General features: G+C 39.8%; 1 protein-coding gene across 4 annotated transcripts in view; it reads right to left on the minus strand.

Moving 5' to 3' along the window:
• The window catches only part of TMCC1 (transmembrane and coiled-coil domain family 1), a 151665-nt gene that overhangs the window by 50339 nt on the left and 75656 nt on the right, over positions 1 to 25670 (minus strand). The window contains exon 1 of one of the 4 annotated variants that reach the window (XM_089520713.1): positions 22250 to 22336. The exons of the other annotated variants lie outside the window; for them this stretch is intronic. Within the exon in view, the coding sequence (XP_089376839.1) occupies positions 22250 to 22285 (36 nt within the window). The 5' untranslated portion in view covers positions 22286 to 22336. Of the gene's footprint in view, positions 1 to 22249; positions 22337 to 25670 lie in introns of those variants that run through there. 4 annotated transcript variants of the gene reach the window in all.

Raw genomic sequence — 25670 nt, forward strand, 5'->3', positions numbered from 1 at the left:
CTTCCAATTCACGGTCTTGCTGTTTGCATCCCTTAGTCTTTCATAGATGGCAAGCCAGGAGGGACATAATGGCACACATGCTTGAAGTGTGTGCACTACGTGCAAGATTCTCCTGATTCACAGGTGTGTGTATCTGGAATGGATCCCCTGCAAATTGGAAGGGAAAATTGTATATGACTTCTAGGCAAGGTCTGGTTGCTGCTTCATCCCTCAGCCTAGCACATGCATTAGTGCTGCCCGTTCTCACGCCTTGCATGCCCCACATTATTTTGCGATGCAAATATTTTGTTATGTTTTGTTATAACAGCAGTTACAGAGAGACCAAAAAAGCATTAAAGTTGGAAAGGTCATGATGACCTTTAAGTGAACTTCTCATGAGTGGTCACATACAACCTGAGGGCGCATGTAAAGGACCCATGTAACTTAATGGCTGTGAATATTGCTGATTCCCAGCTCCCTGCCATGTGCATTTCCTCTTGAAGATCAAAGACAGTGGGTCAGCCTAAAGCAATTTCTCTGCTAGCCTCCATTGTATTTTCCAACACCCCATTCTATGTCAAACTCCCTGGGGTTGTCTTGATCTTATCACTGCTTGATTAAATCAGTGTCAGTGCCATCAGCCAAAAATATTCCTTTTGTAACTGAAGTTAAAACCATCAACCAGCTGGGAATCCCATTGTTTCTGCAATTCCTGGAAAATCAACTCCAACTGCCTCAAGATAATTTGGCCCATAAATACTCCTGACTGGGCAATCCCATTTTGGTCCAGTTTGGAATCAGGCAGAAACTTGTCAGATTCAAGCTTGGCCCCTTAGTATTTCTGGCTGCACCACAAAGCAGGGTACTGAGCCCCATTCAACTCCCATCTTTCCCTCAGACTGGAGGCTGGTTGCCCGTTGCTATCCTTTAATTTGCTATCCACTACCACTATTTTTATATCTTAATTCTTTTGTGTGTGTGTGTGTGTGTGTGTGTGTGTGTGTGTGTGTGTAAGTGCTTTGCATGTGTGTTGGTTTTATGAATGAACTAAACTAATTTGGAACCTGCCTCTGGAGTTCTTTGGGTTTGGAACCGACAGACATAGGCCGAAAGCCCCAGCTACAGTTACCCTAGCTCTCTTGTTGCTAAATGATTGAGCTAAATTAATTTCCCAACTGAGTACAATTTGTGGGTCCCAGGAGGGTACCTAGTTTTTTTGGGTAACATCCCTATTACTGAAGTAAATGGAAGTTGCATGGGCAGGGTTCCTCTTCTTGTTAAAGTCTTCTTCTGTTCATGGCCTGGATAGGGAGGGGAAATAATTAATAAGGCATTCTAGTCAGTGCCACATACTGGAAAGCACCGGGGAGATATATTTTCATTTTTAAATGGGGATTTTGATATGGATGTGAGACATAAGTGGAGTTCTACTTTTAAAGCTATTTGAAACTAAGCCTATTTATAACTGTCCTCACATACTGGGAACACACTCCCAAAATTAGAACTTCCTCCTCTATATTCCAAAGTACGCATTTAAAAAGTGCAAATATGTATTACTTCATATTACTATACATAAATTGTGGTCAAACTACATATTTTATAAAAAATATCCCTGGAAAGCACCAACTGAAAGCTTGGCATGGGAAAGGGGTGACTAACCTTCTTCCCATCAGGATGATCTTTTCCTCCTGGAAATAACCCTCCCCAAGCTTCTTTTTTTTTTGGGGGGGGGGAGGGGGAATATACATACCAATATAGTGCAGCAACCAAGGAAGAAAGAGGGGAATTTTATAAGTCAGTGCAATAAAGAAACCTAACACTTTTCATATAGTGTACAGAAGTAGAGGGAACTCTAGAAAAGGAGAGACTTCAATAATTTTCATATTTGAGTTACGAATTTTTAATAATCAAGTCACAGGGCTGAAACAGACGACCCTTTTGCACTGCTGTCTGGGCAGCTTTGGAGGATGGCATTTATATGCCACACGCCCTGAAGCCAGCCTGGCCATTTACATGTGGGCCAGGTTCCTGGTACTCTGGTGGCATGACGTTTATATGCCACACACCACCGGAGCACCTAAAAGCTGGCCTTTTGCCGGCCGAAAAGAAGCGGCTTTTTGCTGCTCGTTTTTCGGATGGCTTCAAGGCAGATTAGGGCTGCTGCATGTGGTTGCTGCAGCAGCAATCCAGCTTTGGAAAGGGGCAGCTTCAAGCAATCTATCTGTTCAGGGTCAACTATTTCAGCCCAAAGTCTCAATAACAGCCACAAATACTCATGGTAAAACACCTTTATTTTATGCATATTCCTAAGGTTAAATATGTAGATTGCATAAAATTTGTGGAAGTGGATTTGTAGGTTGTTTAATGACAAATTGGAATTGCTTCCATTTTTTTTTAAAGAATCCCACCCTTAAAATAGCTCAGGTGATATTAACAACCGCAGGAAGTCTTGGGTTTATAGTTGTTATGTTGAAACTGTTTTTGTATTGAAATGAAAAGGGAAAATAATACAATGACAAAATACAGTAAGCAAAACTCAGAGTCTTTTAGACACCTAACTTACACAGTCTGCTATTAATTTAGTTACATGTCATTGCTCAAAGTGACTTACATAACCAAAGCAATCAAATAATAAATCCATATTATTCAGCGAAATAAATAAACCCATAAAGTATAAAAAGCAGCAACTTATTGTGGCTTTTCTTCTTGGTCAATATTCATCTTGAATTATATGCATGCTATTTCAGGAACGCTGTATGAATCATTTTCAGCAAATAGCTATATCACAACACCCAAAGTAGCAACATACACAAAGAAATGTGAATAAGGAATGAGTTGTATGCATGATCAACACTCTCATCAACAATGCAACTGTACCACTGGTATGAATGTAGGCGGTGAAGGACATGCTTTACAGAATTGTTGTTAGATGGCAAAGCAGGCACCCTGAAGATCAGTAGTGAAAGAGAGGATGAAAGCAGGCCAGTAAATTGCAGGGACCTTTACTGGAAATGGGCATTATACCTCTGTGCTTATTTCATACAGCCAAACACAGAAAGAAAGCAAAGCCCCCTGGGTTCCATTTCAACTGATGCTGCCCACACTGCCTCAACATCACTCCCACCAGAATGTAAAACAAAAGTGAATCAGACAAATGTCCATATAGTCCTCTACCCTATTTTCTCAAATTGACGAACCAGTGAAGAAATAGGCACAGAGTACAGAGCACAGAGGTGCAATGCATCTTTCCAGCAAAGGTCCCTGCAATTTACTGGTCTGCTTTCAACAACAAGCTTCATTTATATACCGTTTCATACCGCCTAAGCAGTGTCTAAGCGGTTTACAACTGTAAGCTAATTTGCCCCCAACAATCTGGGTACTCATTTTAGCGACCTCGGAAGGATGCAAGCCTGAGTCAAGCTTAAGCCCTTTTCCTGGTCTTGAACTCGCAACCTTATGGTTTTGAGTGAGTGGCTGCAGTACAGGCATTTAACCACTGCGCCACCAGGGCTCCTCTTTGTTCTACTACAAATCTTTAGGTGCCTGCTTTGCCATCTAACAACATTTATGTAAAGCATGTCCTTCAATTCTGGGGGGAGGAAATGCAAACAGCAGCCCAGCCACTCTGTTGCACTGAATTAAAAGGAAGCCAATGAAGATCAAATCTATTCTTATCTGCAGAATCTTATCACAAGTCTTACTTGTGGTCATGCAAAAAAGCAATACCAGAGTATCAGCAGTGAACACAGTACTAGCCCTGAGCCAACAGAGATCTGGATTCAAATCTAAGCCATGAATTTCACTAGACTGTCTTGGAAAAGTCACTGATTGAGCAGCCTAAATTTACAGAGATGTTAGATCTGTTGGATCATTCAGTCCTCCAAGAATCAATGGCCGCCCATTTCCCCATTTCCAGCTCCCCCTTTACTATGCAATGATTTTGCAATGAATTCTGATATGTTATCACAAACAGAAGAAAAATTCCACAGCAAATGAAAGGAAATAATTTAAATGCTTCTTCTCTTTCCCCCACCCCTTTCATCCCAACAAAGCAGCTCTGTTCTGAGACCGAGAGCTGGAAGAACAAATACAACATGTCATTCTTTGATTGTCATTCCTATGGATTGCTTATTTGCAAAGACTTTGTCATCCCTCCCTTATTTTTGCATCTCCTGATACAACCACTAGACAGTTTTAAAGCTGTACAATGCTACACATAGTTGACCTTTTATAACCTCAGAGCAAACAAATCATGATTCAGCCACACTGACAAAGAAGAATCAAAGTAACATTGAATACTGCTGCAAGCTCAATGAAAGTATAACCATAAAACAAAAGAAATTAAGTCTCCTGGAACAGCAGTGGATGTGAGATGAAACGTTATCCAACTCCTAAGAAATTGTATGTTTTAATAACTATTAGACTGCCTAGTTTATTTGGAGAGCACCTTTTAGCATACTAAAAGCACTGAGAATTAATTGTTCCACTTCCAAAAGCCTGATCTTACTTTAGGCTAAGACACACCAACCACTCTGAAGTAGATGTAAGTTGCTTTAACTAAAACCTTCATGCTATTCTCTTGATCTTAGGATTTTCTGATTGATAAATCTGTGTCTTTCCTCCACAAAATTCTAAAATGTTCATGAAAGATTGAGTATCAGTTTGTTGCTAATGTAAAGCCCAAACTCAAAGTCCTGAGGGGAGAAAATCACTTTGCGTAACAACAAAATGTCTCTAATGAGGATGAAAAAGGACAGAAACCTTTTGTATTACAATTCAATTCATACAAAAAGACAGCTTTCCACGGCTCAATGATTGCATCATTATAAAGGCAAGCTAAAAAAAAAAAAAAGATGTGTAGAAGTACATCTATTAATGGCACTATTAAGATCAAAATATCAGAACAAAAAACATGATCTAAATATTTCAAGTCTTGCTTATTATAGTTCCAAAACAGATCATGTAGGTCTGCACAACAGAAACTGAGGCTAAAGCAAAACCCCATTCATCTAAATCTCCCACATCTGAATCCTTTTACACAATGAACAAGTTTTATGTGGGCAACACCAACATACGATAACATTCATCTTTTCTTCAGACTCAATGTCCCTGATCTGCCTGGATAACCAGGACAGCAGTGCATTTGTCTGACAGAAGGTTCCAAAACAGCAGCTAGCAACTATTTTAAAAATGAATACAGTATCTGAAGGAATGCTTAATTACCTACATTCTCTATCTGCATGCTGAACTAAATTCTTCCCTCTCTCACTAAAGCTACAGCAAACCACCATGACTGAAGTGAGGGTAACAAAACATACTGTATCAGAAGAGGATGGTGAAGTTTCCATGCTGGCTCTGAAATAAATGAAAGAACGTGCAGTTGCGCCCAAGGCTTCTCCCTAGCTTGAACATGCTGTGCTAGAGTAAGGTTAAGCAGAGTGTTGCTCCCGCCTTGTTAGACTGAATTCTATTCTGACAATGCTGAATGAATAGAATATGAAGTGGGGCACCCTAGGCATGTTGGCAGAGCTCTGAGTAGATGTTCTAGAAAGAAACAGTGACTCCAAACAAGTGAATTGTCCTGCGTGTCGCATGAACAATCTTCAGCTGTGTCACGAAGCCCACTAAAAATATTCCCAGCTTCTGACAGAGAAAGAAAAATTGAGTTTGCTTCTTTCTACAGCACAGCAATTAGGAAACACAAAATGAACAGAATCTTAATGCACTGAACCCCAGAAAAGGGACAGGTGAATCCAAAGGTGGGCCTAAAAAGCAACACCACACAAGTTATGTTGTTTTTATATTGCAATTTTTATTTGATGTTCAGTTTTAACTGAGCTGAAGGAGCTGGGACAGGAATTTAACCTAGTTCCATGTGAACCTACCTCCAAACACCAAAATAGTTGTTTGTGTCCTGGTTTGGAAGGCCCTGCCATCTGGGGTTTCGTAGGTGGCAATGTGGGAGAGCTACACCAAAATGGGACTCTCTCTTCAGAGGAAACTCATCTTGCTCTTTCTTTTTTGGTCTTGAGACGAAAGATCAAAGGGGTAAATGGGACTGGGAATAAGTTTTGGTACTGTCTGATGGTTCTATCCTGATAATCTGCTTTTTTAATTTATCATTTGAATTCTATCACTTTATAGTTTACTGTTGTTTGTATTTTAATGTATTCAGTGTTGAAAATTTTAGTGTTGGTTCTGGTACATGAGCAAGCTGCTGCTAAATAACCTCTTAAGATACACTGGGGAAATTTTTGCAAGCAAATTTTCTAACTGTCAGGTGAGCCTTAATGAATCACATTTGCCTGTCTTAAAATCATAGCCTCCATCACCGTTTAGACAGAATTCAAACATTAGACAGAGTCTTTATTGTTGTGGAAGACTGATCAGAAAACACAAAATAACAAAACTGGCAGCAACTTAGATCATTTCAATATGGAAAGACAAGCTTCTGAAGAGTACAGGTATTTGCCTGGATACTTGGTGAGGTAGCACACTATTGGAACTTTTTGATGCTCAGGTCCCTCCAAATTTATTTTCAATCACTGGGAGATGAGGGGAATAAAGAATGACTGTGACAGAAAGGGGAGGGAAAAGTGCTTCCAGATAATTATTGTGTGATTTCCCTCCCTCATACATTGAATATATGTGGATACAGACATAATTATCTTCTACATGTAATCGTTTTACATCTTTTCTTTCCACACAAATACAAAATCTGTGCAGAAAAAGAAGATATAGCTGCATAATGTCCTGAATAGGGATACTAACAGCTGGAGGCACATTTGAATACATATGAATCTTTGATTATTGGAAGGGCCTGAGATGGAACAGACAGCTCCCTGCCCAGAACACCCTGCCCTTCTCCCCACACTGCATAGCTTCAATTATTTTTCATGCCTCGCCTGCAACACTCTTCCAAGTGTTAATCTGAGCCAGGGGTCAGCTGCATTCAACTTTTTTTGTTGCTCTTGTTGCTAAACAGGACCACAATCTTTGTGCATCACTAAATGCTCTTTGTGACTTGACAGACCATCAATTTTCAAATCACATCACCTCATACTTTAATTTTTTTTAAAAAAAACTCAGTTCTTCAGCTGGCAGAGGGGAAATGCATGCATTCAACAGGTCCTTCCAAGCGATAAATCTTACTTCGGTCAGTATAGTTAATCCTTTCTCTAGAAACTACAGTAGTTGGAAAAGTATGATCAGGGAAATCAAATACATCTTGACAGTGCATTAACCTGGTTCTTTGCCTAATTTCCCAGCAACGTCCCTGAAACATTCCCAGAAACCAAGGCCAATTCTAAACACACCATTTTTAAATGCTTAGCTTATTTTTAACCTGATTTTCTACAAAAATATTCAAAGTTGCTTATGAAAGTATTTAATGTGCCTACAAAATATTAAAAATACAATGCAAAGAATGTAGCAGAAATCTAAGAAATTTTCAGTTTGGTGAGATATTTAGCCTTCTCTGTCAGAGAGCTCTGGTGCCACAATTTACTACAATTCCCAGGATTCCCTAACACTGAGCCAGTGAACTGGGTTATTTCTGCAGTGTGTTTTGGACCATTAGCTCCTGAACCTTTCACAGAATATTGGAGAAAAGTAAAGATTCCTATATATAGGAAGATATAATAGATAATAATAGATAGATAATAGATATAAAAGTTTGAAATTGTCATTAAACAAACAATTGTATTAAAAACACTAAATTAAAACACATTAAAACATAGTAAAAAGGATAAAAGCATAACACATCCCATTAAAAGACCCTTCTGCCAAAGTAAATTAAGTCCCAAAGGCCAGCCTAAATAAAAAGGCCATTGATCGTCAGCAAACGGGACGCCAATTCCACAACTTGGAAGCAACCACCAAGAAGGATGAAACAAACACACATGGCTTGATACTCAGCAACAAAATTAATAAAAATAAAAGGCTTATGGCATTCCAGAATTTACCCAATAGCCTTTCAGAAAGGCTGGAAATGCCAAGAAAACAGCACAGCACCAATAGTTCAGTTATCAGTTTTAAAAGTTGTTGCTTAATTCAAGAGATCTTCTCTATGGGGAAAGTGTACAACTTCTATATACTATTAGATGTCTGTAAATTATTAAATGTCTATAATTCTCTTCATTAAAAAAGTAATCTCTGCATTAAGTATTAAACCAAAACAAATTGTGCCACAGCAAAACACATGTAGTTTGATGGATTTCATTGTTGAAGTTAAGCATATACTTAACTTTTCCATTAAAATCAATGAGATCTAGAAGTGCTTCGCCAACTGTATTTTATCCAAAGCATTTATGCACTTTAGAACAGCTCCCCATTATAAAGGGAATCTGAGACAAGTACACAATGTGCTGTATCCAATGGAGTCCAACCATCAATGGAACCAACACTGTAAATGGAACAAACTTCGCCTTTGCTGTTTGCCCTCTAAATCTGCTCTAGAAGTCTATGGGGAATACTATGGGGAAGAGAAAATGGGGATGTCCACTTGCATGAAGTTGGATAGAACTCCTTAGTTTCTGATCTTCAGTAATTCTCCAAATGCATATTTGAATTAAGTATAATCTAATGTATACCAATTAAAATTATAAGTGTTACCAGTTCACATTACCAACTGAAAAAATCAGAAGAGATTCTTTCTTGAGAAATCTTGCCTCTACATGCTAACGTTAGATAAAAGCCTGCTAAACCTTTAGGGAGTTTTCACCTATTTATGAAATCGCTGCTACTGATTCTGAATACAGAAAATGCCTTCTAAAAGACAGCCCACTTGATAGTAGGATGATACTAGTAAAAAGAGAAAAAAGGGCCTACATGGCTTCTTTTTATGAGCAGCATTTGGTGGTGGCGGTGTTAAAACATTCACTGTATTGCTATGCTTTCTTTACCAGTGCTGGAGCTTGGTGGTGAGAATCAATTTCCCTAATGCTCCTAGGCTGTCTTTATTTCTCCAAAGTAACAAGAAACTCACATTGTAAGGAAATTACATAGTACCTGAACAACTATAGGTTAAAATAAATATGCACAGAAAATCATGGAATAATGTGATACTGACACACATACACACATGTGAAAAATAAGATCTCATTTGAAATACATCTGCCAAAGTATTAATTTGTGACTGGAATTTGCTGGCCAAATGTTAAACTAATGCACAATGTATTTATTCCCAAGTGCATCACAATACCTAATGGAAAGACAACTGTGACAAGCAGTAGAATAAAATAGCAAGAGAAAGATGCAAACTACACCACAGGAAAGCCCAATTTGACAGACTTCTAAAGTGAGAGGATGTTGCATTTCCTATTTCTTTAAACTAATAACAACTGTTTCTTCTAGGATTCTATCTCATCCATCTACTGAAGACTCACTGCCTCCCACTTAGTAAATACACAACTATGGCTGCCACTTTTCTTTTCAGGTAGAATTCTTAAGCCTTTAACTGTACTGTATGTGGTTCAAAAATTAGGAATAAGACTTCTTCAACTTCAAATGTGATCTTACTTTATATGGGGTCCGAATATTAATCAAATGTTTGTTAAGCATGTGGAGCAGAGAAAAGATTAGGAACCACTGGAATAAATGACAGCAAAAAAGCAAAAAGTTCAAAGCAAAGGTTTCTAGCTTTTAAGTGAGATACTACATTAGATGGTATGGGGAAAATTCCTATCATCATCAAATTGATATGCAAAGGCAGGGGTAGGCAACCTGCGGCCCGGCAAGGCCTTGGGACCAGCCCCAGCCCAGTCCTGCCACCGATAGCCGCCGGGGCCTTTGGCCTCTCACATGAGGGGCATGGTGGGGCAATTGTCTATAGAAGCCTCAGAAACATGCATTTATCTTAACATTTTTTTAAAAATCAGCAATTTTTTTGCGTGCCCTCCATTTTTTAAAAAAAGTGTCCTCCATTTGAAAATTTTGCCCTACATTTGTCCCGGTTTATTTATTTATTTAATTTTTTAAAATTATTTAATTATTTATATCCCCCCCCCCCCCCCAAGTTGTCTAAGGGACAGCAACCCGGCCCCCGGCTCAAAAAGGTTGCATACCCCTGTCTTAAACTCACCAGATCAACCTTCTATCCCGACCCTCCTTTGCAAGGCTTTTTTCTGGCAAAAGCCGAAGGAATGGCAAGAGAAACAGAGCGGTGATAGGGGTTTGTTTAGTAGTTTTCTGCGTTAAAATCAGGCAAAGTTATAGTTTAAAAAAGAGTACTGAACAGCTTCCTGGAAACTTATGAACAATAGCCTTGGGGATTGCCTATTCACCTCTTTTGTGATTGCAGTCCTTGTGGTGATTTCAGCAGGGTCAACCAGTGTGCAAACTTTTAAACTGTAATAACCCATTGAAGCATGTTATTGGTTTCATTAAAATATACTTCTCGTTAAAAACTTATTCAGAAGATGTTGTAGCATGACCCAACTATGTACATTCCATTTTTTATGAAACTGTTTATTTCAGTTCAATGTAAAGACAATTCTTATGTTAAACAGGATATTATGATGTTGCTTTGCAATGAATCTTTTTTTTTTAAATGTGAAGTTGGTGCTTTACTACATGATCAAACTTGCATTCAAAAGAGTTGTAAAATATAAAATGTATGGAAAGTTATAAAGTTACAGAAATTAATCACTGCTAGTTCTCTGGCACTGGTTTTTTTTTTTTTTTTTTGCTTCATCTTTTAGATCCTTTGTTACACATCCCTAAGTTTTACCCTCGACTTATCTAAGGGTCACATCAAAATCCAAAATTTTGGCCCCAAAACATGCCCTCGACTTATACATGAAGTTGATTTATACATGAGTATACACGGTAGTAAAAAGGTGCTCCATTGCCAGAGGCTTTGTTAACTGAGCTGTATCTGTATAGCAAGGATAGGAAGGGAAAGAAAACTGTGGAGGGAAAACAGATTCTCTCCCTTTCATTCTTTCCCAATAGCTTCTGAGCCATGCATGCATATTATTAGTTCTTTCTTTACAAGCATAACTTAGATAGCAGATTTTGCAGTGTTACAAAGGAACCCTTCAGGTTACCAAATTATGACTTGATTGGAGTCATGGAGCACAAACAAATCTTATGCTTGCCAAGCTATACCTATGGCTGTGATTATATTCTCTAAATTTTACCTTTCATTTAGTAAAGAGAACACACATGAATTCACTTTTATTAACATTTTAGAAAAATGAAATGTCATCAGATGAAAACTCATGTAAACCCAGTTACAAGACCCAGACTCCACAAGAGAGCTAACCCTACATGTTCCGTGCTGTATTTGGGGTTTTCATATTTTCATATCTGAAGCCAGCATGTTCTTAAGAGGCCCCAATGTCCTTTTGGAACACTAGGTGACATTCTAATGATAAAAGGGGAAAAGACCCAGGGGCTTGGGCACAATCCAGATGAGGATACAATCAAATCTAAATGAGTGTACTAATAAATCCTTCATTCCTGCAAGTCCTCTGCAGCCCAAAGCACATAGCCTGGAAGGAGTATCCAGAGGTCACTCCAGACACAACTGGGCTGGGACCACAGCAACCACATGGTCTGCTTCCAAAGTGGGCTGCCACCACAGTCCCCAACTGGCTGCCAGCAGGAGTGGATGTGACCCACTCCTAAAAAGGCCAGCTTTTCCCGGGTTAGCACGGCGTTGGTGTGGCTTCCAACCACTTTGGGGGGTGAGTTTCACTCATGTAAATACCACACTCTCGATATTGCTAGATATTGCTGTTTTCAGCCAACTGCCCTCCACGCACCATGGGACTGTCCTCATCCAATCATTGTTTTTGTCACCTTAAAGTTAAAGCCATTATCTCAGAAGATACATACTCCTAGAGGCTAGTTTTCAGGTATAAATACTGGTCCTAAAAACTCTGTCTCTGTGCACACAATACATATTCAGTCAACCGCTATCTTTAACACCTTCAACCTCCACTATCCAGTTTCCAAATTTCCATTTTGGTTAGCTCTGCATGCTGTGTCTGTGTGAATTGCTATTGCACTCTGCATTTTTCTAAATAGAACCTTCTCAAATTCACCCAAACATACAGTCCTACTCAGTTAACACCAGTACATACAAGTGCCAAAAGTCCTAGAGGCTACCCACCCTCCTGAAAAGCTTAAGTGCCCCAACACTGAAAGCTCATACTTGGTGGGGACCCCCCCCAGTCCCCCACCTTTCTTTGGGTAACAGCTTCACTGTGGCGCAACCTGACGAATAGAACCAAAGATGATCTTAACAAGTTGTCAAAATATAAATCAACGTGACCACTAAACTTAAATCTATATAACTCAATGAATTGGGGGGGGGGGGGGGGGGAGTAGAGTTTTTAAACTGTAATTCAGCACAAATCTTTTAAAGATAATTAAGACCTCAAAGCAGTGCCATTCTAAGTCCATGGAGGCTTTGACAGAGGCAGAATAGCTTCTCTCAAGAAGTAGCTTTTATATACAAACAAAGCAGCATTTTGAATAAACACAAGTTGTTTCATGCACTTATTCCAAAAACTGGAAAAAAAAGTAGTATGTCCTAATACTGGCAGAGTGGTATTACATGTAAGCAGAGAACAATGAAGCACAGCTTGATACTTAGTGCACATCCTCAAAAGACCCCACCTGTGCAATCATATCATTAAGAACTATCATGTTTCTCAAAATAGAAGTCAACTTGGAGCAGAATGAGACCGGCTAGAGCTGTGGATTTGCTTCCAGTAAGGTAATGTTAACAAACTAAGTTCTGCAGTGGCGAAGTAGAGGGGGGTGGAGAAGAGGGATATTTCAGAAAATGACAACTAGAAATGTTTCCACACTACTGTGAAATTCTCACCCCGTTGTAAGTCATATTTGAATGGCGTTTTGCAGCACTGGCCTAATTTCTTTGATAAACCTTTACTAAATTTTACAGATCTGAACTAAATGAGGGCAGTCATCATTAAGCACCCTTTTAGAAGTCTGAAATCAGCTGTTCAGAAAGATCTGACTCTAAGATGACTAGAAAATATTTATCTGTATAAAATAAAGTCACACCAGTCTAACAAGTTTTGGATATGGTCTATTCCCCCCGCCCCCCATAAAAGAAGTATGTCAGGTGAGATGTTTTATAAGATGCATACAAAGTGGCAGGCATATCAGAGAAGCCGATGTACAATAGCATTAGATACACTGCCCCATATTACACAAAATCTAATACATAATGCATCAGGAATGTGTGATATATTTATAACAGAAAAGATGATGTGATGTGAACAACTGAGGCACATTTATAGTACAAAAGCCTACCAGTGCAAAACAGTCCTTACCCAGTGGTTTTACATGGCTGAGTCAGGATTCGAACCCTGATCACTTCAGTCATAGTCCAATGACTAGACTGAAATCTACCCAATATTCCCGTTTTCTTACTGCCCTCTACCTTACTAAGCATTATTGTATAAGCACAAAAATAATGATGCTACCAAGTAAAGGCACCACATCCAAACATAAGATTTATGATTTCCAATATGTATATATGAAATGTAAGATATCAATACCCAATTAACTGAGACACCAGATAGTTACATATAAATAATTAATTGCATTAGTATGAACCTCCGCAATCACAAAGATGGGAAATGAGGACTTGCTGCACGTTTCTTACATGGTCACCTAAGGCCTAGAGCAGTGATGGCGAACCTATGGCACACGTGCCAGAGGTGGCACTCAGAGCCCTCTCTGTGGGCACATGTGCTGTCACCCCAGCACAGAGTTTGCCAGAGTTTGTTACTAGAAAGCCAGAGGGACATGGCACTTTGCAATAAATAAGTCGGTTTTGGATTGCATTTTGGGCACTCGGCCTCTAAAAGGTTCACCATCACTGGCCTAGAGCATGGATGCCTGCAGGACAGCTACAGTTTTCTCCTGGTCTCTTAAAAGAGGTTTACCAGAACAAATTGTTTTATGTTTGGCTATACACAAAGCCCTTTACCTTAAAACGAGCCATTTCATTTATATTCACATTCAGTTCTATGGTTACTTTGTTGCTACTTTAAAATTGACTGAAATTTTATTACATTGTTTTTCTGATTGGTTCACTGTATTATTTTAACGTTTTGTTTCCCATGGTACAACTAGAGAAAGGTGGATAAAAGCAACTTTTAGTGTAATAAGTATAATGTCGAGTGGAACTGAAAAAAAAAAACACAACAACAAAAACAAAACAAAAAAACTGATAGAAACTACTATAATTTTAACTTAATTTTTTTCAGTTTTTAAAGAACAAGGTCAGCACTCTGTCATGTACTTGATATATTACTTGCCAAGATAGGATATAACTAAGAGAAGCAGTTGGTTCAGATAATACTGTTTAAACCATTCAAAATTTAAATGACATCTTTAGTGTATTTTTGCTGTTTTCTCTTGGTTAAGAACAAGGATAGCATCAGGTATCAACAATACGATCAATTTTTTTCCAAAAAATCTGATTAAGAATAAAATACAATGATGACAAAAAGCAGACATTTATATACATCAACACTATCAGGAATGCATAAGGATATTTGCTTTGTTTTTCCACATTTGCTGGTTGTATCATCTTCTTTAAAGGCTGAGACAGTAGGGGGAGCCTCTCCTCTTTTTATTACAGACTTCAAGCTGCTTGTTTGTACAGTACTTTAAAAGCCAAGTCATGAAAAGCTAAAGCCCTTTCTGAACAAGAGTGTACTAATTCAGTTCCAGTGAGGAACAAGCAGTTGTCCCCTGACTCAAAGACTGTGTCATACTTTTGTTAATCCACTACAGTACAGCTGTCAGCACAAAACTGATCCCTGTTCCATAAGTACAAAGTGCAGAGATAATTCAGTGGACAATATGGACACAGATGTCAATGCAATCATTCTTCAGCAGTGTATAGTCTTCATATGAGCTCCTCTAATTAAAAACCAGGGTTGCATCTACACTGCAGAATTAATGCCGTCTGACACCTCTTTAACTGCCATGGCTCAATGCTATGGAATTCTGGGATTTGTAGTTTTGTGAACTATTTAGCCTTCTCTGACAGAGAGCTCAGGTGCCACAACAAACTACAAATCCCAGAATCCCATAGAGTGGAGCCATGACAGTTAAAGCAGTGTCAAACTGCATTAATTCTGCAGTAAGGCAGCAGCTCAGGAAGGAGCAGCAAACTTTAAACGTTTCTGAACTGTATTTGCAACTATGTCATCACACTAGAAACTGCAAATAAATGACACATTTGTTTTGAATGTGTTTGATATTTCAGTGGATTGCGTTTTTAAATGCTTGTCTGAATATTCTAAAAGTATTATAATGGTAATTGTCTTCATCTGCAAAAAATAAGTTTTGATTTGAGTAAGGCTAGAAACCCAAGTTCACATGCGTGCAAATACTCTCAATAGATTTGTTAATTAAATTATATTTGTTAATTAACAAATATAAGGTAATTACCATAGTAAATGGCTGATCCAGAATGTTTTGTTACCATATTTATTTTTATATAAAGGGGATTTTACTCTTAAGGTAGGGCAAGGATGTTTCCTGATTCTTTCCAATCATATGATCTATTAGCAAACTCACTTTCTTTTTGCAAGACCTAATGCACTCTTTGCTGACAATAAAAATCTCTTCCAAACACAGAATGATTCTCCTGAACAACAAAGAGTGCTGCGGCACTTCAAAGACTAACAAGTTTTATTTGGCACAAGCTTTTGTATTCCATAGCTCTCTTCATCCATTCACTGTTCACTGGAGTAGAAAAAATGCTTATGAGAATGTTAGAGAAATGGGTCTGAAAGTTTAAATTAACAGAAACAAGATCAATTGTGCACTTTAACAATGGCCTATGTTCTGATGACTTGCAATGACATTTTGATGATTGTTTGTTTTTTAAAAAATCTCCACTTAAAAGATCCCTCTCACAACCCAACACATCATCCCCTTGTGTGTGTTGAACTGGCTTGTTCTGTACTGGATTGCTGGCTTCTGAGTTTTGACTTTTATATACAGAAATATCTCATTCTTATTATCCAAATAATGTTGGTGTTTGATGATCTCAGTCTACTGAATAGCAGCTTTCAAACTAGTGGGAAACTCATTTTCACTTCAGAGTAAGATCTTTGCAACTGGCAACTTTAACCCTGGACAACACCACCACCAACCAAAGAGATGGCTTGGAGGGTAAAAGAGGGGAACGTCATGCTAATGTGGTCAAACCATCTTGCCTTCAGGATTCAAGCAGCAGCCTGTACAACAACACAATTTGTTCCTGCAGGGTGTTTGTGTAATAGATGCACTAATATCTGCCCTTCTAGCTGGAAAGTTTTTGGACTGACTAGTAAAAGAGATCTACAAGGCTCACCGAAGACAAACCCAGGGAAAGGTTCCTTCTTTTCTGTACCAATTGTGTCAGAGCTTAACAATTGATTCAATGTAGCATTAAGCCAGGGGTAGGCAACCTTTTTGAGCCGGGGGGCCGGGTTGCTGTCCCTCAGGCGACTGGGGGGCCAAAGCCGGGGGTGGAGCTTCTACCCTCCGGGGCGGGGCCGCATGCCGGGGGTGGAGCTTCCACCCTCTGGGCGTGAGGACTCATGTTTGCTGGCCCCTGACGGGGCCCCAGGCCCCGTCAGAGACCGGCAAAAAAGCTGGGGGGGCCGCCAGCGCTGGAAGGCCCCCTGGAGGGCCCCAGAGACGACACTGGGCCTCCCAGAGGCCCCCTGCCGCCCTCGGAGCCCTCGTGGAGGGCCCCAGCGACAGCACCGGGCCTCCCAGAGGCCCCCCTGCCGCCCTCGGAGCCCTCCTGGAAGGCCCCGGAGACGGCAATGGGCCCCCCAGAGGCCCCCTGCCGCCCTCGGAGCCCTCCTGGAGGGCCCCGGAGACGGCAATGGGCCCCCCAGAGGCCCCCTGCCGCCCTCGGAGCCCTCCTGGAAGGCCCCGGAGACGGCAATGGGCCCCCCAGAGGCCCCCTGCCGCCCTCGGAGCCCTCCTGGAGGGCCCCGGAGACGGCAAAGGGCCTCCCAGAGGCCCCCTGCCGCCCTCGGAGCCCTCCTGGATGGCTCCGGAGACGGCAGCGGGCCTCTTAGAGGTCCGCCGCTGCGGCCGGCCATCGCAGCTTTTTGCCGCTCATTTTAGCGACCTTGGAAGGATGCAAGCCTGAGTCGAGCTTGGGCCCTTTTGCTGGTCTTGAACTCGCAACCTTGTGGTTTCGAGTGAATGGCTGCAGTACAGGCATTTACTCACTGCGCCACCAGGGCTCCAACACACTAAGAGTGGTGGAGACAATTTCTCTAAATTCTGGATTCTCCTTCTGCCATTTTCCTGAAGGAGGTAACCAGGAGGTCAATGTTTGTATCTATTTCCTACTGGAAAAAAATGCCTCTCCTGGTCCAAGAATGGCCCAGGAACACCCAACTCCCCCTCCCCAACACTCCTGGGGAACATTTTGAAGGGGGAAAAAGTTCTCTAGTTTTTTAAACAAAATAAAACATAACTGACCCCTGGAATCCAACCAAAACAGCCCTGGGCCTATATGCAACTGTTGTCTGTATTCTATCCATCTCTGCACCAACCCAGTGCATATGAAGGATGAACCATTGATGAAAGCAACAGAAGCTGATTGTACAAAGCACAGCCTTTATAATGTGGATATATGACAACTTCTGCCCCCCCCCCCAAAAAAAAAATTCTCAAATTACTATCTATTAAACTTCTTTTTTGAAAATGCAATTGTAAATCTCCATGTTGTAACAGCAGAGATAAGCTGTATCTTATGTTAAATGTCTTCCCAAAGGCAATTACAAAGAAAGCCAATTTGAAGATTCTACATATAAATTAAAACAGTTTCATTATCTCAGAACAAGGAGTAGTCTGTAATTGAGTTTTCAACTGCAGCAAGAAATACTTCAAGTTTCCACAAGCTTGTAGTAGGAACAGAGATAGCCTTTCCCTTTGCTGCAATTAGATCAATGATTTCATAAAGATCCAGATGTCAGTTAGAAATACAACAGGAGAATTCTGCACACAAAAATGCAACCAAAATAAATGCTTACAGTGTATATTAGGTCATTCCAATTGTTAATCCCAAATAGAGCAGGCCCACTGAGTCAATGAGAACTTGGGAAGATTTTTTTTCAACTGAGTAATGGAACTGAGTGGGTGAATATGAGCCAGTTACTGCTACACCTAACCTACTTCAAAAAAGTTGTGAAAATAAATTGAAAGAAGAGGAAAGGCCATGTACCCTGTCTTTAGATTCCCAGAAGAAAGGTAGCATATAAGTACAATATTGTGTTTAGGAACACGTGCCCACCAGACAGAGATGCCTATTGTCAAGGGTACTACCCTGGGTTTGGAGGTGTGTCAACCAGTCCTGGATGGGGTTACATTCCTCCTGAAAGACTATTCACAGCTTGGGACTGTTTCTGGATCAGTTGCTCAAAATGACAGTGCAGATGGATGCAACTGTCAACTTCAGTTATTAAGCCATCTGCACCCCTACCTAGAGCTGGAGGACCTAAAGATGGTAGTAGACACACTGGTAACCTCAAGGCTGGGTTTCTCCAATGTGCTGTACATTGGGCTACCTCTGTACCAAGTTCAATTAGTTCAATATAGCCAGAATGATCACTGGGACATCCAGAAGTGATCATATTACACCAATCTTAAAACCACTCTACTGGTTGCCAATTAGTTTCCAGGCAAGGTACAAAGTGTTGGTTATTAGCTTTAAAGCCCTACATGGATTGGGTCCAGGTTATCTACAGGATTGCCTCCTCCCTTATAATCAGACCCTCTGGCAGACATTTATTCCAGTCAGACAGGACTAGAATTGCTAACTGTCAGCCAAAGGAAACTGTCCAAATTTAAAACAGCACTCTCCTCCAGCAGCCTTATGCAGATGCTTTTTTAAATTGTTAATTTAGATGCTGAATCTAAGTTGTTGTTGTTGTTATTTCTACTACTATTATTACCATTCATTATTCTGCCTGCCTGGTTCAGAAAACATTAGTGTTGTTTATGCTAATATTTTATAATATGGCCACTGAACTCTCAATATTAGTAGAAAGTGAAACAACTCTCGGGGGGGGGGGTGATATCTTGTGACAATGCTTCTCAATCTTCTATAGAAACAGAAAGTATTGTAAAGTTTTTAATGATATAATCCAAGATAGATTTGCTTGGAAACAATAAATATTGGATAGTAAACGGAAGTAAGAGGGACCTAACTCAAAGTAAATATGCATAAGATTGCATTGTATTTGCATTGTTGAAATGTTCATAAGAAACATAGCACAAAACGGAACTGTTTTGGACACATCAAGCTCAGAAAAAAAGACCTGTCCTAAACTCTTCACTAGAACTTGATAAAGTTAAGTTCATTTTCAATTGTAAATCAAAAAAACTAGGTGCTTGTACAAGAGCATGTACTTATGTAAAAGCATTTGCTGGAGGCACACTTACATGATGTTGCCAACTGCCATTATCTCTGAATAGCTACTGGGAAAATTAATTCTTAAATATTCTGATACAGGGATAGCTGATAACAAAATCTCAACTACAGAACATTTAAAAATGTCTGCACAAAGCAGACTGTTGAAAGAAATCTTGAATGTTCCTTTACTTTACAAAGCTGTTTTAAACTGCTGTCTTACATGACTTGTGAATAACACAGACTTCCTGTGTTAAGTGTCCAAGTCACTTCCCTACATTATAAAGTTTTGTTATTAGGCTAGACGGCAATTAAACATGCAACTTTTCCCACAAAACTTTATTTCTTCTGGCACTGTTCTACTGTATCTCCTATTAACCATTTCATCTTTAGAGACTGAAAGTTAGGTCAGAATAGACTAAGAATAAATCTTCACCAGTGAACATCCCTGCTAAAGTTATTTTTAACTTTCTTATACAATATTGACTATAGTCCATTTATGTGTTGCCTAAGTTGGCTGTATTCATGCAGACACCACCAAAGGGCACTTGATGGTTCATTGGTGGGTTATGTAACATGTTTATTCAAGAGCTTTGAGCATAAAATAGCACTCAAAAAGCCCCAAAACCCCACAGAAAACATTTAAGTTGCTTTATATAACAATAAATGAGCAAGAATCTAAACACAATACAAGGTGCAACTCTGGACAATATGCTTAGCATGGCACTTGACACATGAGTTATCAGAACTTACAACATTGGGCTTCTCTTTCCAGCTATTGGTTATTTTTGTCTGACTGGACTTGATGGGTGATCAAAACTGTGACATTAGTTCTATATAAATTACTAAGCAACTGGTGCTTTCACCAATGGTACGCAACCTGAAGCGTACCATCTGGATGTGTTCATTCAGAATTTGCTGTCACCAAAAGCTGTGACTGGCCTTTGTTCATTTCAAACCAGTGTCTGTAAGCTGTGATAAAGCAGATGAGGAGGAACAAGTTGAAACTAAATACAGCTAAGTTGCATGTAAAGCTGGTTGGAAGCCTTGCCCATAAGGATTTTTAATACAGTGTACAACTGTTGGATTGAATGTTGCCTTATCACATAGGTTTGCATCCTTTAAACATCTAGGGTAGCCGTATTAGCCATATAGCAAATCCAATAACATCTAAACAATGTTATCTTTATTGGACCAACCAAAATGCACAATTACATGTTGCAAGCTTTTGAAGTCACACTGGCTTTTTCATCAGGCAAACAGGAGAAAGAAATTGAAGATGTTAGTCATAGGCCTGCATTTTCTGTTTCTGGTCTTAGTTCAGATAGTAGGGAGGCCTATCTGCACACTGGCACCCCCCCCCCCTTTGGCCATGTGATCACTGATAGACGTTCAAAGTCAAGGAAATTTAATGTCCATTTGCAATTCAAAGAAGATGTTTCTTTGGAATCCAGTATGGCCCAATAAAGGTATCATAAGAAGGTTTGCATCCTTGGTATTTTCTTGGTCCTGGCTTTGCTGTGTGATAAGCCAATAAATAGCAGTACCAGAGCAGCTTGTTAGCAATTATATATTGCTGCATAGGCTATGCACACTCTTGAAGGAACAGGAATTCACCACTCTTATCCATGACTTTGTAACTACAGATGTGACTACAGTCAGTCCTTCATATCCAAGGATTCTGGATGCACATCTTCAACCATTCATGGCTGAAAAATATTTTTAAAAGCCCCCCCCCCCCCCCCGCCCCAGCAAACCTTGATTTTGCAATTTTCTACAAGGGACACCTTTTTACTACACCACTGTGTGTCATGGGACATGTGTTTCCACAGATTTGGTATCTACAGGGTGGGAGGTGGGGTCCTGGGGAAGTGAGGAAAACACAGTCATATACAGACCCTGATGCCCCTGTCTGCAGCTCCTTAAGCCTCCAGAAGATGCCTAAATCTCAGATGTTGGAATTCTTGGCTGATTCTTTTAGCCAAAATTGACTACAAACCACCCAAAACTGCAACAAATATGTAATGACTTAGGCCCCTTGGCCCTCACAACCATCTCCCCTCCTCCCCATTATGAAAAAAAATGAAAATATGCTGTTCTTAGGCCAAATTCCTGAACCAAATGTGATGTACTGTCACCTCTAGTTGCACTGGAAGCAAGAGTGCAGCTATGTAGAGATTATGAAAGCAAGGATCCTCATCCTCTTTGCAGTTGTCCACTCCTGTAAAAAACATAATCTATCTTTCAAATCTTCACACACCAATCAGAGCAGCTAACAATTAAAACCAGTAAAACAGGACAAAATTATAAAAGATATTAAAAACAAATTGATAATAATAGTCATTTATTAAGACAGACTTAAGAGTGGGTGAGAAGGGTCTGAATACTTTAAATTCAAATGACAGTCTCTCTTCTAAATAGGAGTTGTCTTCATAGACGAATGTAGAGAAAAAGAAAATTATTGACATCAATCAACAGCATGATTTTAAACTACAATTAATACTGAGTAGCAATTTCATCTGTGCCCTCTGCAGAGTCCATCAACTTCAACAAAAGTTATATGACAATAAGTTTAAATCTAACACTGTGCAAGCAGACATCTGCTAGCATAACAGGAGTCTCTTCCTCTCCCTGGAAGGTATCTATCATTTCAAACGCATTTTGAAGACATGAGGTGGGGGGTGGGGAGCAACTTCTGGTTCTGCTGAGAAAAAAAAGTTACATCAGCAGAACAAGAGTGTTAGATTCTTTCCACAGTCAAACAAAGAGCTTTAGCTAATATCATAACACAAGGAATTAGCATCATGAAGCTTATTACAAAACAAGATTTGAAGCAGTAAAACATACCTGAATGCAGTACTGTGTTAAACAACTGTATTCCATTTCTGATCAATCCATAACTCATGGACTATCCATTGATTTCCATAGGCTCAAGGCAAAACTGGTAATCAAAGAATGGCTGAGAAAAGCAGAGTACCTCCCATTCATGACATCTGTCACAGGTTATAACTGTAATGACTTCCCTTCCTTGACATCCTCCATGCTAAAAGCAAAACAGAATCTGATTTCTCAACAGCTATACAAGGGTTAATTATAAAATCTAGCAAAGAGGAAACTACAAACCAGTTTGTAGGCATCCTGTGAGACAGGAAATAAGGTAAAGGGTGGAAAATGGAAAAACACAAACTAGGGAAAAAGCAGTAGTCATGAAAGAAAACTCTAATCCCAATGGAATTTATACAAATCTAAACAGAAATCTTTTAAAAATCTAACAAGGCAAGTAAAACAAATAATTCATCTTTAAACAATCCAGTCTGAGGCAATTATATGTGGCCTTTGTTCTCTTCTCTCCTATGTCAACCATTCTTTGTAATTCAGAGAATCCTGAACAATGAGCAGGCCCAGGAAAGGACTGAATCTGCACTTTGTATAGAAATAATACCTGGATAATGCAAACATTCACTCCTATTTATAGTTGGTCAACAGTAATAGAAACAATGATGCAAAATGCAATCTTACTAGATCCCCTCTTTGGGAAAGAAGAACCAAATGAAATCTCTTCCAATTTAAAATAGTTTTTGCAGAAGAGCAGACTTGTGCATGTGCCTTCAAATTGTTTGTCAACTTATGGCGACCCCATGAATTTCATAGGTTATTTTTAGGCAAGGAATACTCAGTTAGTTTTGCCAGTTTCTTCGTCTGAGTACAGACATAACTACAGTATAAACGTTACACCAGAATAGATAAAAATGATATTCTATCTATACCATCATGCAGTCCACACTATAACATCAGGAATTCCAGCTGCTTTCTTTTAGAGGCCCTGGGGAAAAAATAATTATTCTAATCTAATCCATTTACAAATGCAGTTTGGCTGCTAAAAGAAGAAAGAATGTTTCACTTTTCATGAAGCTAAGGTGGTTTTAGCACATCTGTCACAATGTATGCAAAGCAAAGAGATCAGAAGCATATATATTATGCCTGAAACAGTTCTGCAGACCTAGGAGATGAGGACTGGCTCTATTTGCTGAAGTAATAGCCTCAGTTAATTATCAACCAGCTTAATCATAAAAAGTGCTAATGGGGAAAAAAAATCTTACTAACAAAAGTGATTTCCTAGGGTGCACATGGGGAGGTAGTGTCAAAGCACACAAACAGACCTTCATGTGCTTTAAGCACCTTTAGCAGAATGCAAACTCCTTACATCAAACCACAATTATTTCACACTTAATGAATAATTCAAATTGCTATGTAAGAGCCTCTAAAGCCCATTTAATGTGCTGATTTCCTTCAACATAAGCTATAAATACATCTATGACATTTTGCCAAATATAGAAAAGCTATACCAACTGACATAAGAAAAACGTTCCTCAGGCACACAGATTACGAACAGAACATTACTGCTGAATTTACATGATCCATACTATAACATATATTGTATTCAAGAAATGGGCCTCCCTCATCTCTACAGGACAGCCACCCCTCAACAAAATCATCTTTTATTTACAGAAATTATTAACACTGGCCAAGTGCCAAGGTGTTTGATGTGGCAGCAATTAAAAAAAACATGAAAGTGACATTAAGCTCTTGAACTGAAAAGTGGGACTAAGTAAAATGAATGGAATCATTCCTATAAGTCTCCTGAGGACAGGAAAGAAACACACCCTCAAGAATTCTACCAATGAACTGCTGACTCCCTGATCTAATGCAAAAAGGAACTGGCAAACTGTTCTGAAGGAACAAAACAGGAAATTCCATGTAATTGAACTTGAAGTAAGATACAAACCCTAAACTATATTCTTCTATTGCAGACTGGTGGAGAAGATGGAAAGGAAAAAGACCAGACCTGCTATGTTTCCACTCTGATGATCAGTGCCCCAAACTACAAGTTCTTTCACTACAAGCATTTGTAAATCTTAAATGATTTAAGTTCTTATGTTCTAGAGATCAGGCATTCCCTATTTAGCACAGACCTTACCTCTATGCTACATTTTATCTGCCATGCTGAAGGCTGCTTCACACCTTTCTGCTTGTAATCCAGAACAGATTTAAGCATAAATGAACTTGAAGCACAGGTGTCACTCTCTCTCTCTCTGGCTTTGCTTCGCGAACGAAGATTCAGGAAGGACTCATCCCGTGCTTTGTACAAGCACGTTGGTGACTAAAAAGGCCAATTCGGGATAAACAGGTCCGGTTGCAGAAAGCACAGCAGAAAGTCTCCTTGGGTGATGTTTCCAGGTTGTGGTTCTTTCTGCGTTGTCGTTTCTCTTCGAGGCTCGTTCGGCATGAGCTTTCGAAGATGGCTGCAGCGTCACGGATAGTGCGTCTCCATGCCTCCCGATGCGAGGCCAGGGAGGACCATTGTTGGTGATCTATATGGCCAAGCCTGAGATGTTGTTTCAGGGAGTCCTTGTATCTCTTCTTTGGGGCGCCCCTCTTACACTGTACAAGAAAAAAGGAGCAAAATCGGATTGCTCGAACTACCAAGGTATAACACTGCTCTCCATTGCTGGAAAAATCCTCGCAAGGATACTGCTGAACAGATTAGTTCCTGCCATTGCAGAAGAACTTCTTCCCGAAAGCCAATGCAGCTTCAGAGCTAATAGGAGCACTACAGACATGGTATTTGCCCTCAGACAACTGCAAGAGAAATGTAGAGAGCAGAACAAAGGACTCTATGTAACATTTATCGACCTCACCAAAGCCTTCGACACTGTGAGTAGAAAAGGTCTGTGGCAGATCCTGGAACGACTAGGATGCCCCCCCCCCCAAATTCCTCCAAATGATCATCCTGCAACATGAAGGCCAGCAAGGTCAAGTCAGATATGGCGATGCTCTCTCGGAGCCCTTTCTAATAACTAATGGTGTCAATTGCTGTGTTTATTGATAAAAACACAACAAACCCATAAACAAGGCAGCACCACAATAACCAGACTTATGACTAGCTAGCCTTCTTTGCAAAAGCCACAGCAGCTTATATGTGCATGATTCATGTTACAGTCACTTTTCAGATGCAAAAGCAAAGGAAGAGATCCTGAAAAATTATAAGTAGCTCAACTGGAATAATCCTGTGGAACATGATCAGAAGTGTGTGTAAAAAATAAAATAATAACAGATGAAGAAATACTGCACTGTGGAGTGCTCCAGTTCAGGGGGTTCCTTCCAGCCAGCCATGTCCTTACTCGGGATATGCCATTTCCCATTTCACTTGGATTTCTGGATTCCATTCCAGCTCCAACAGTCAATCCGTGCTCCATGGGCATTGAGC

The sequence above is a fragment of the Sceloporus occidentalis genome, unplaced genomic scaffold (genome assembly GCF_023333645.1).
Source record: "Sceloporus occidentalis isolate IW3139 unplaced genomic scaffold, rSceOcc1.0.p SCAF_1, whole genome shotgun sequence".
Taxonomy (NCBI): Eukaryota; Metazoa; Chordata; class Lepidosauria; order Squamata; family Phrynosomatidae; genus Sceloporus; species Sceloporus occidentalis.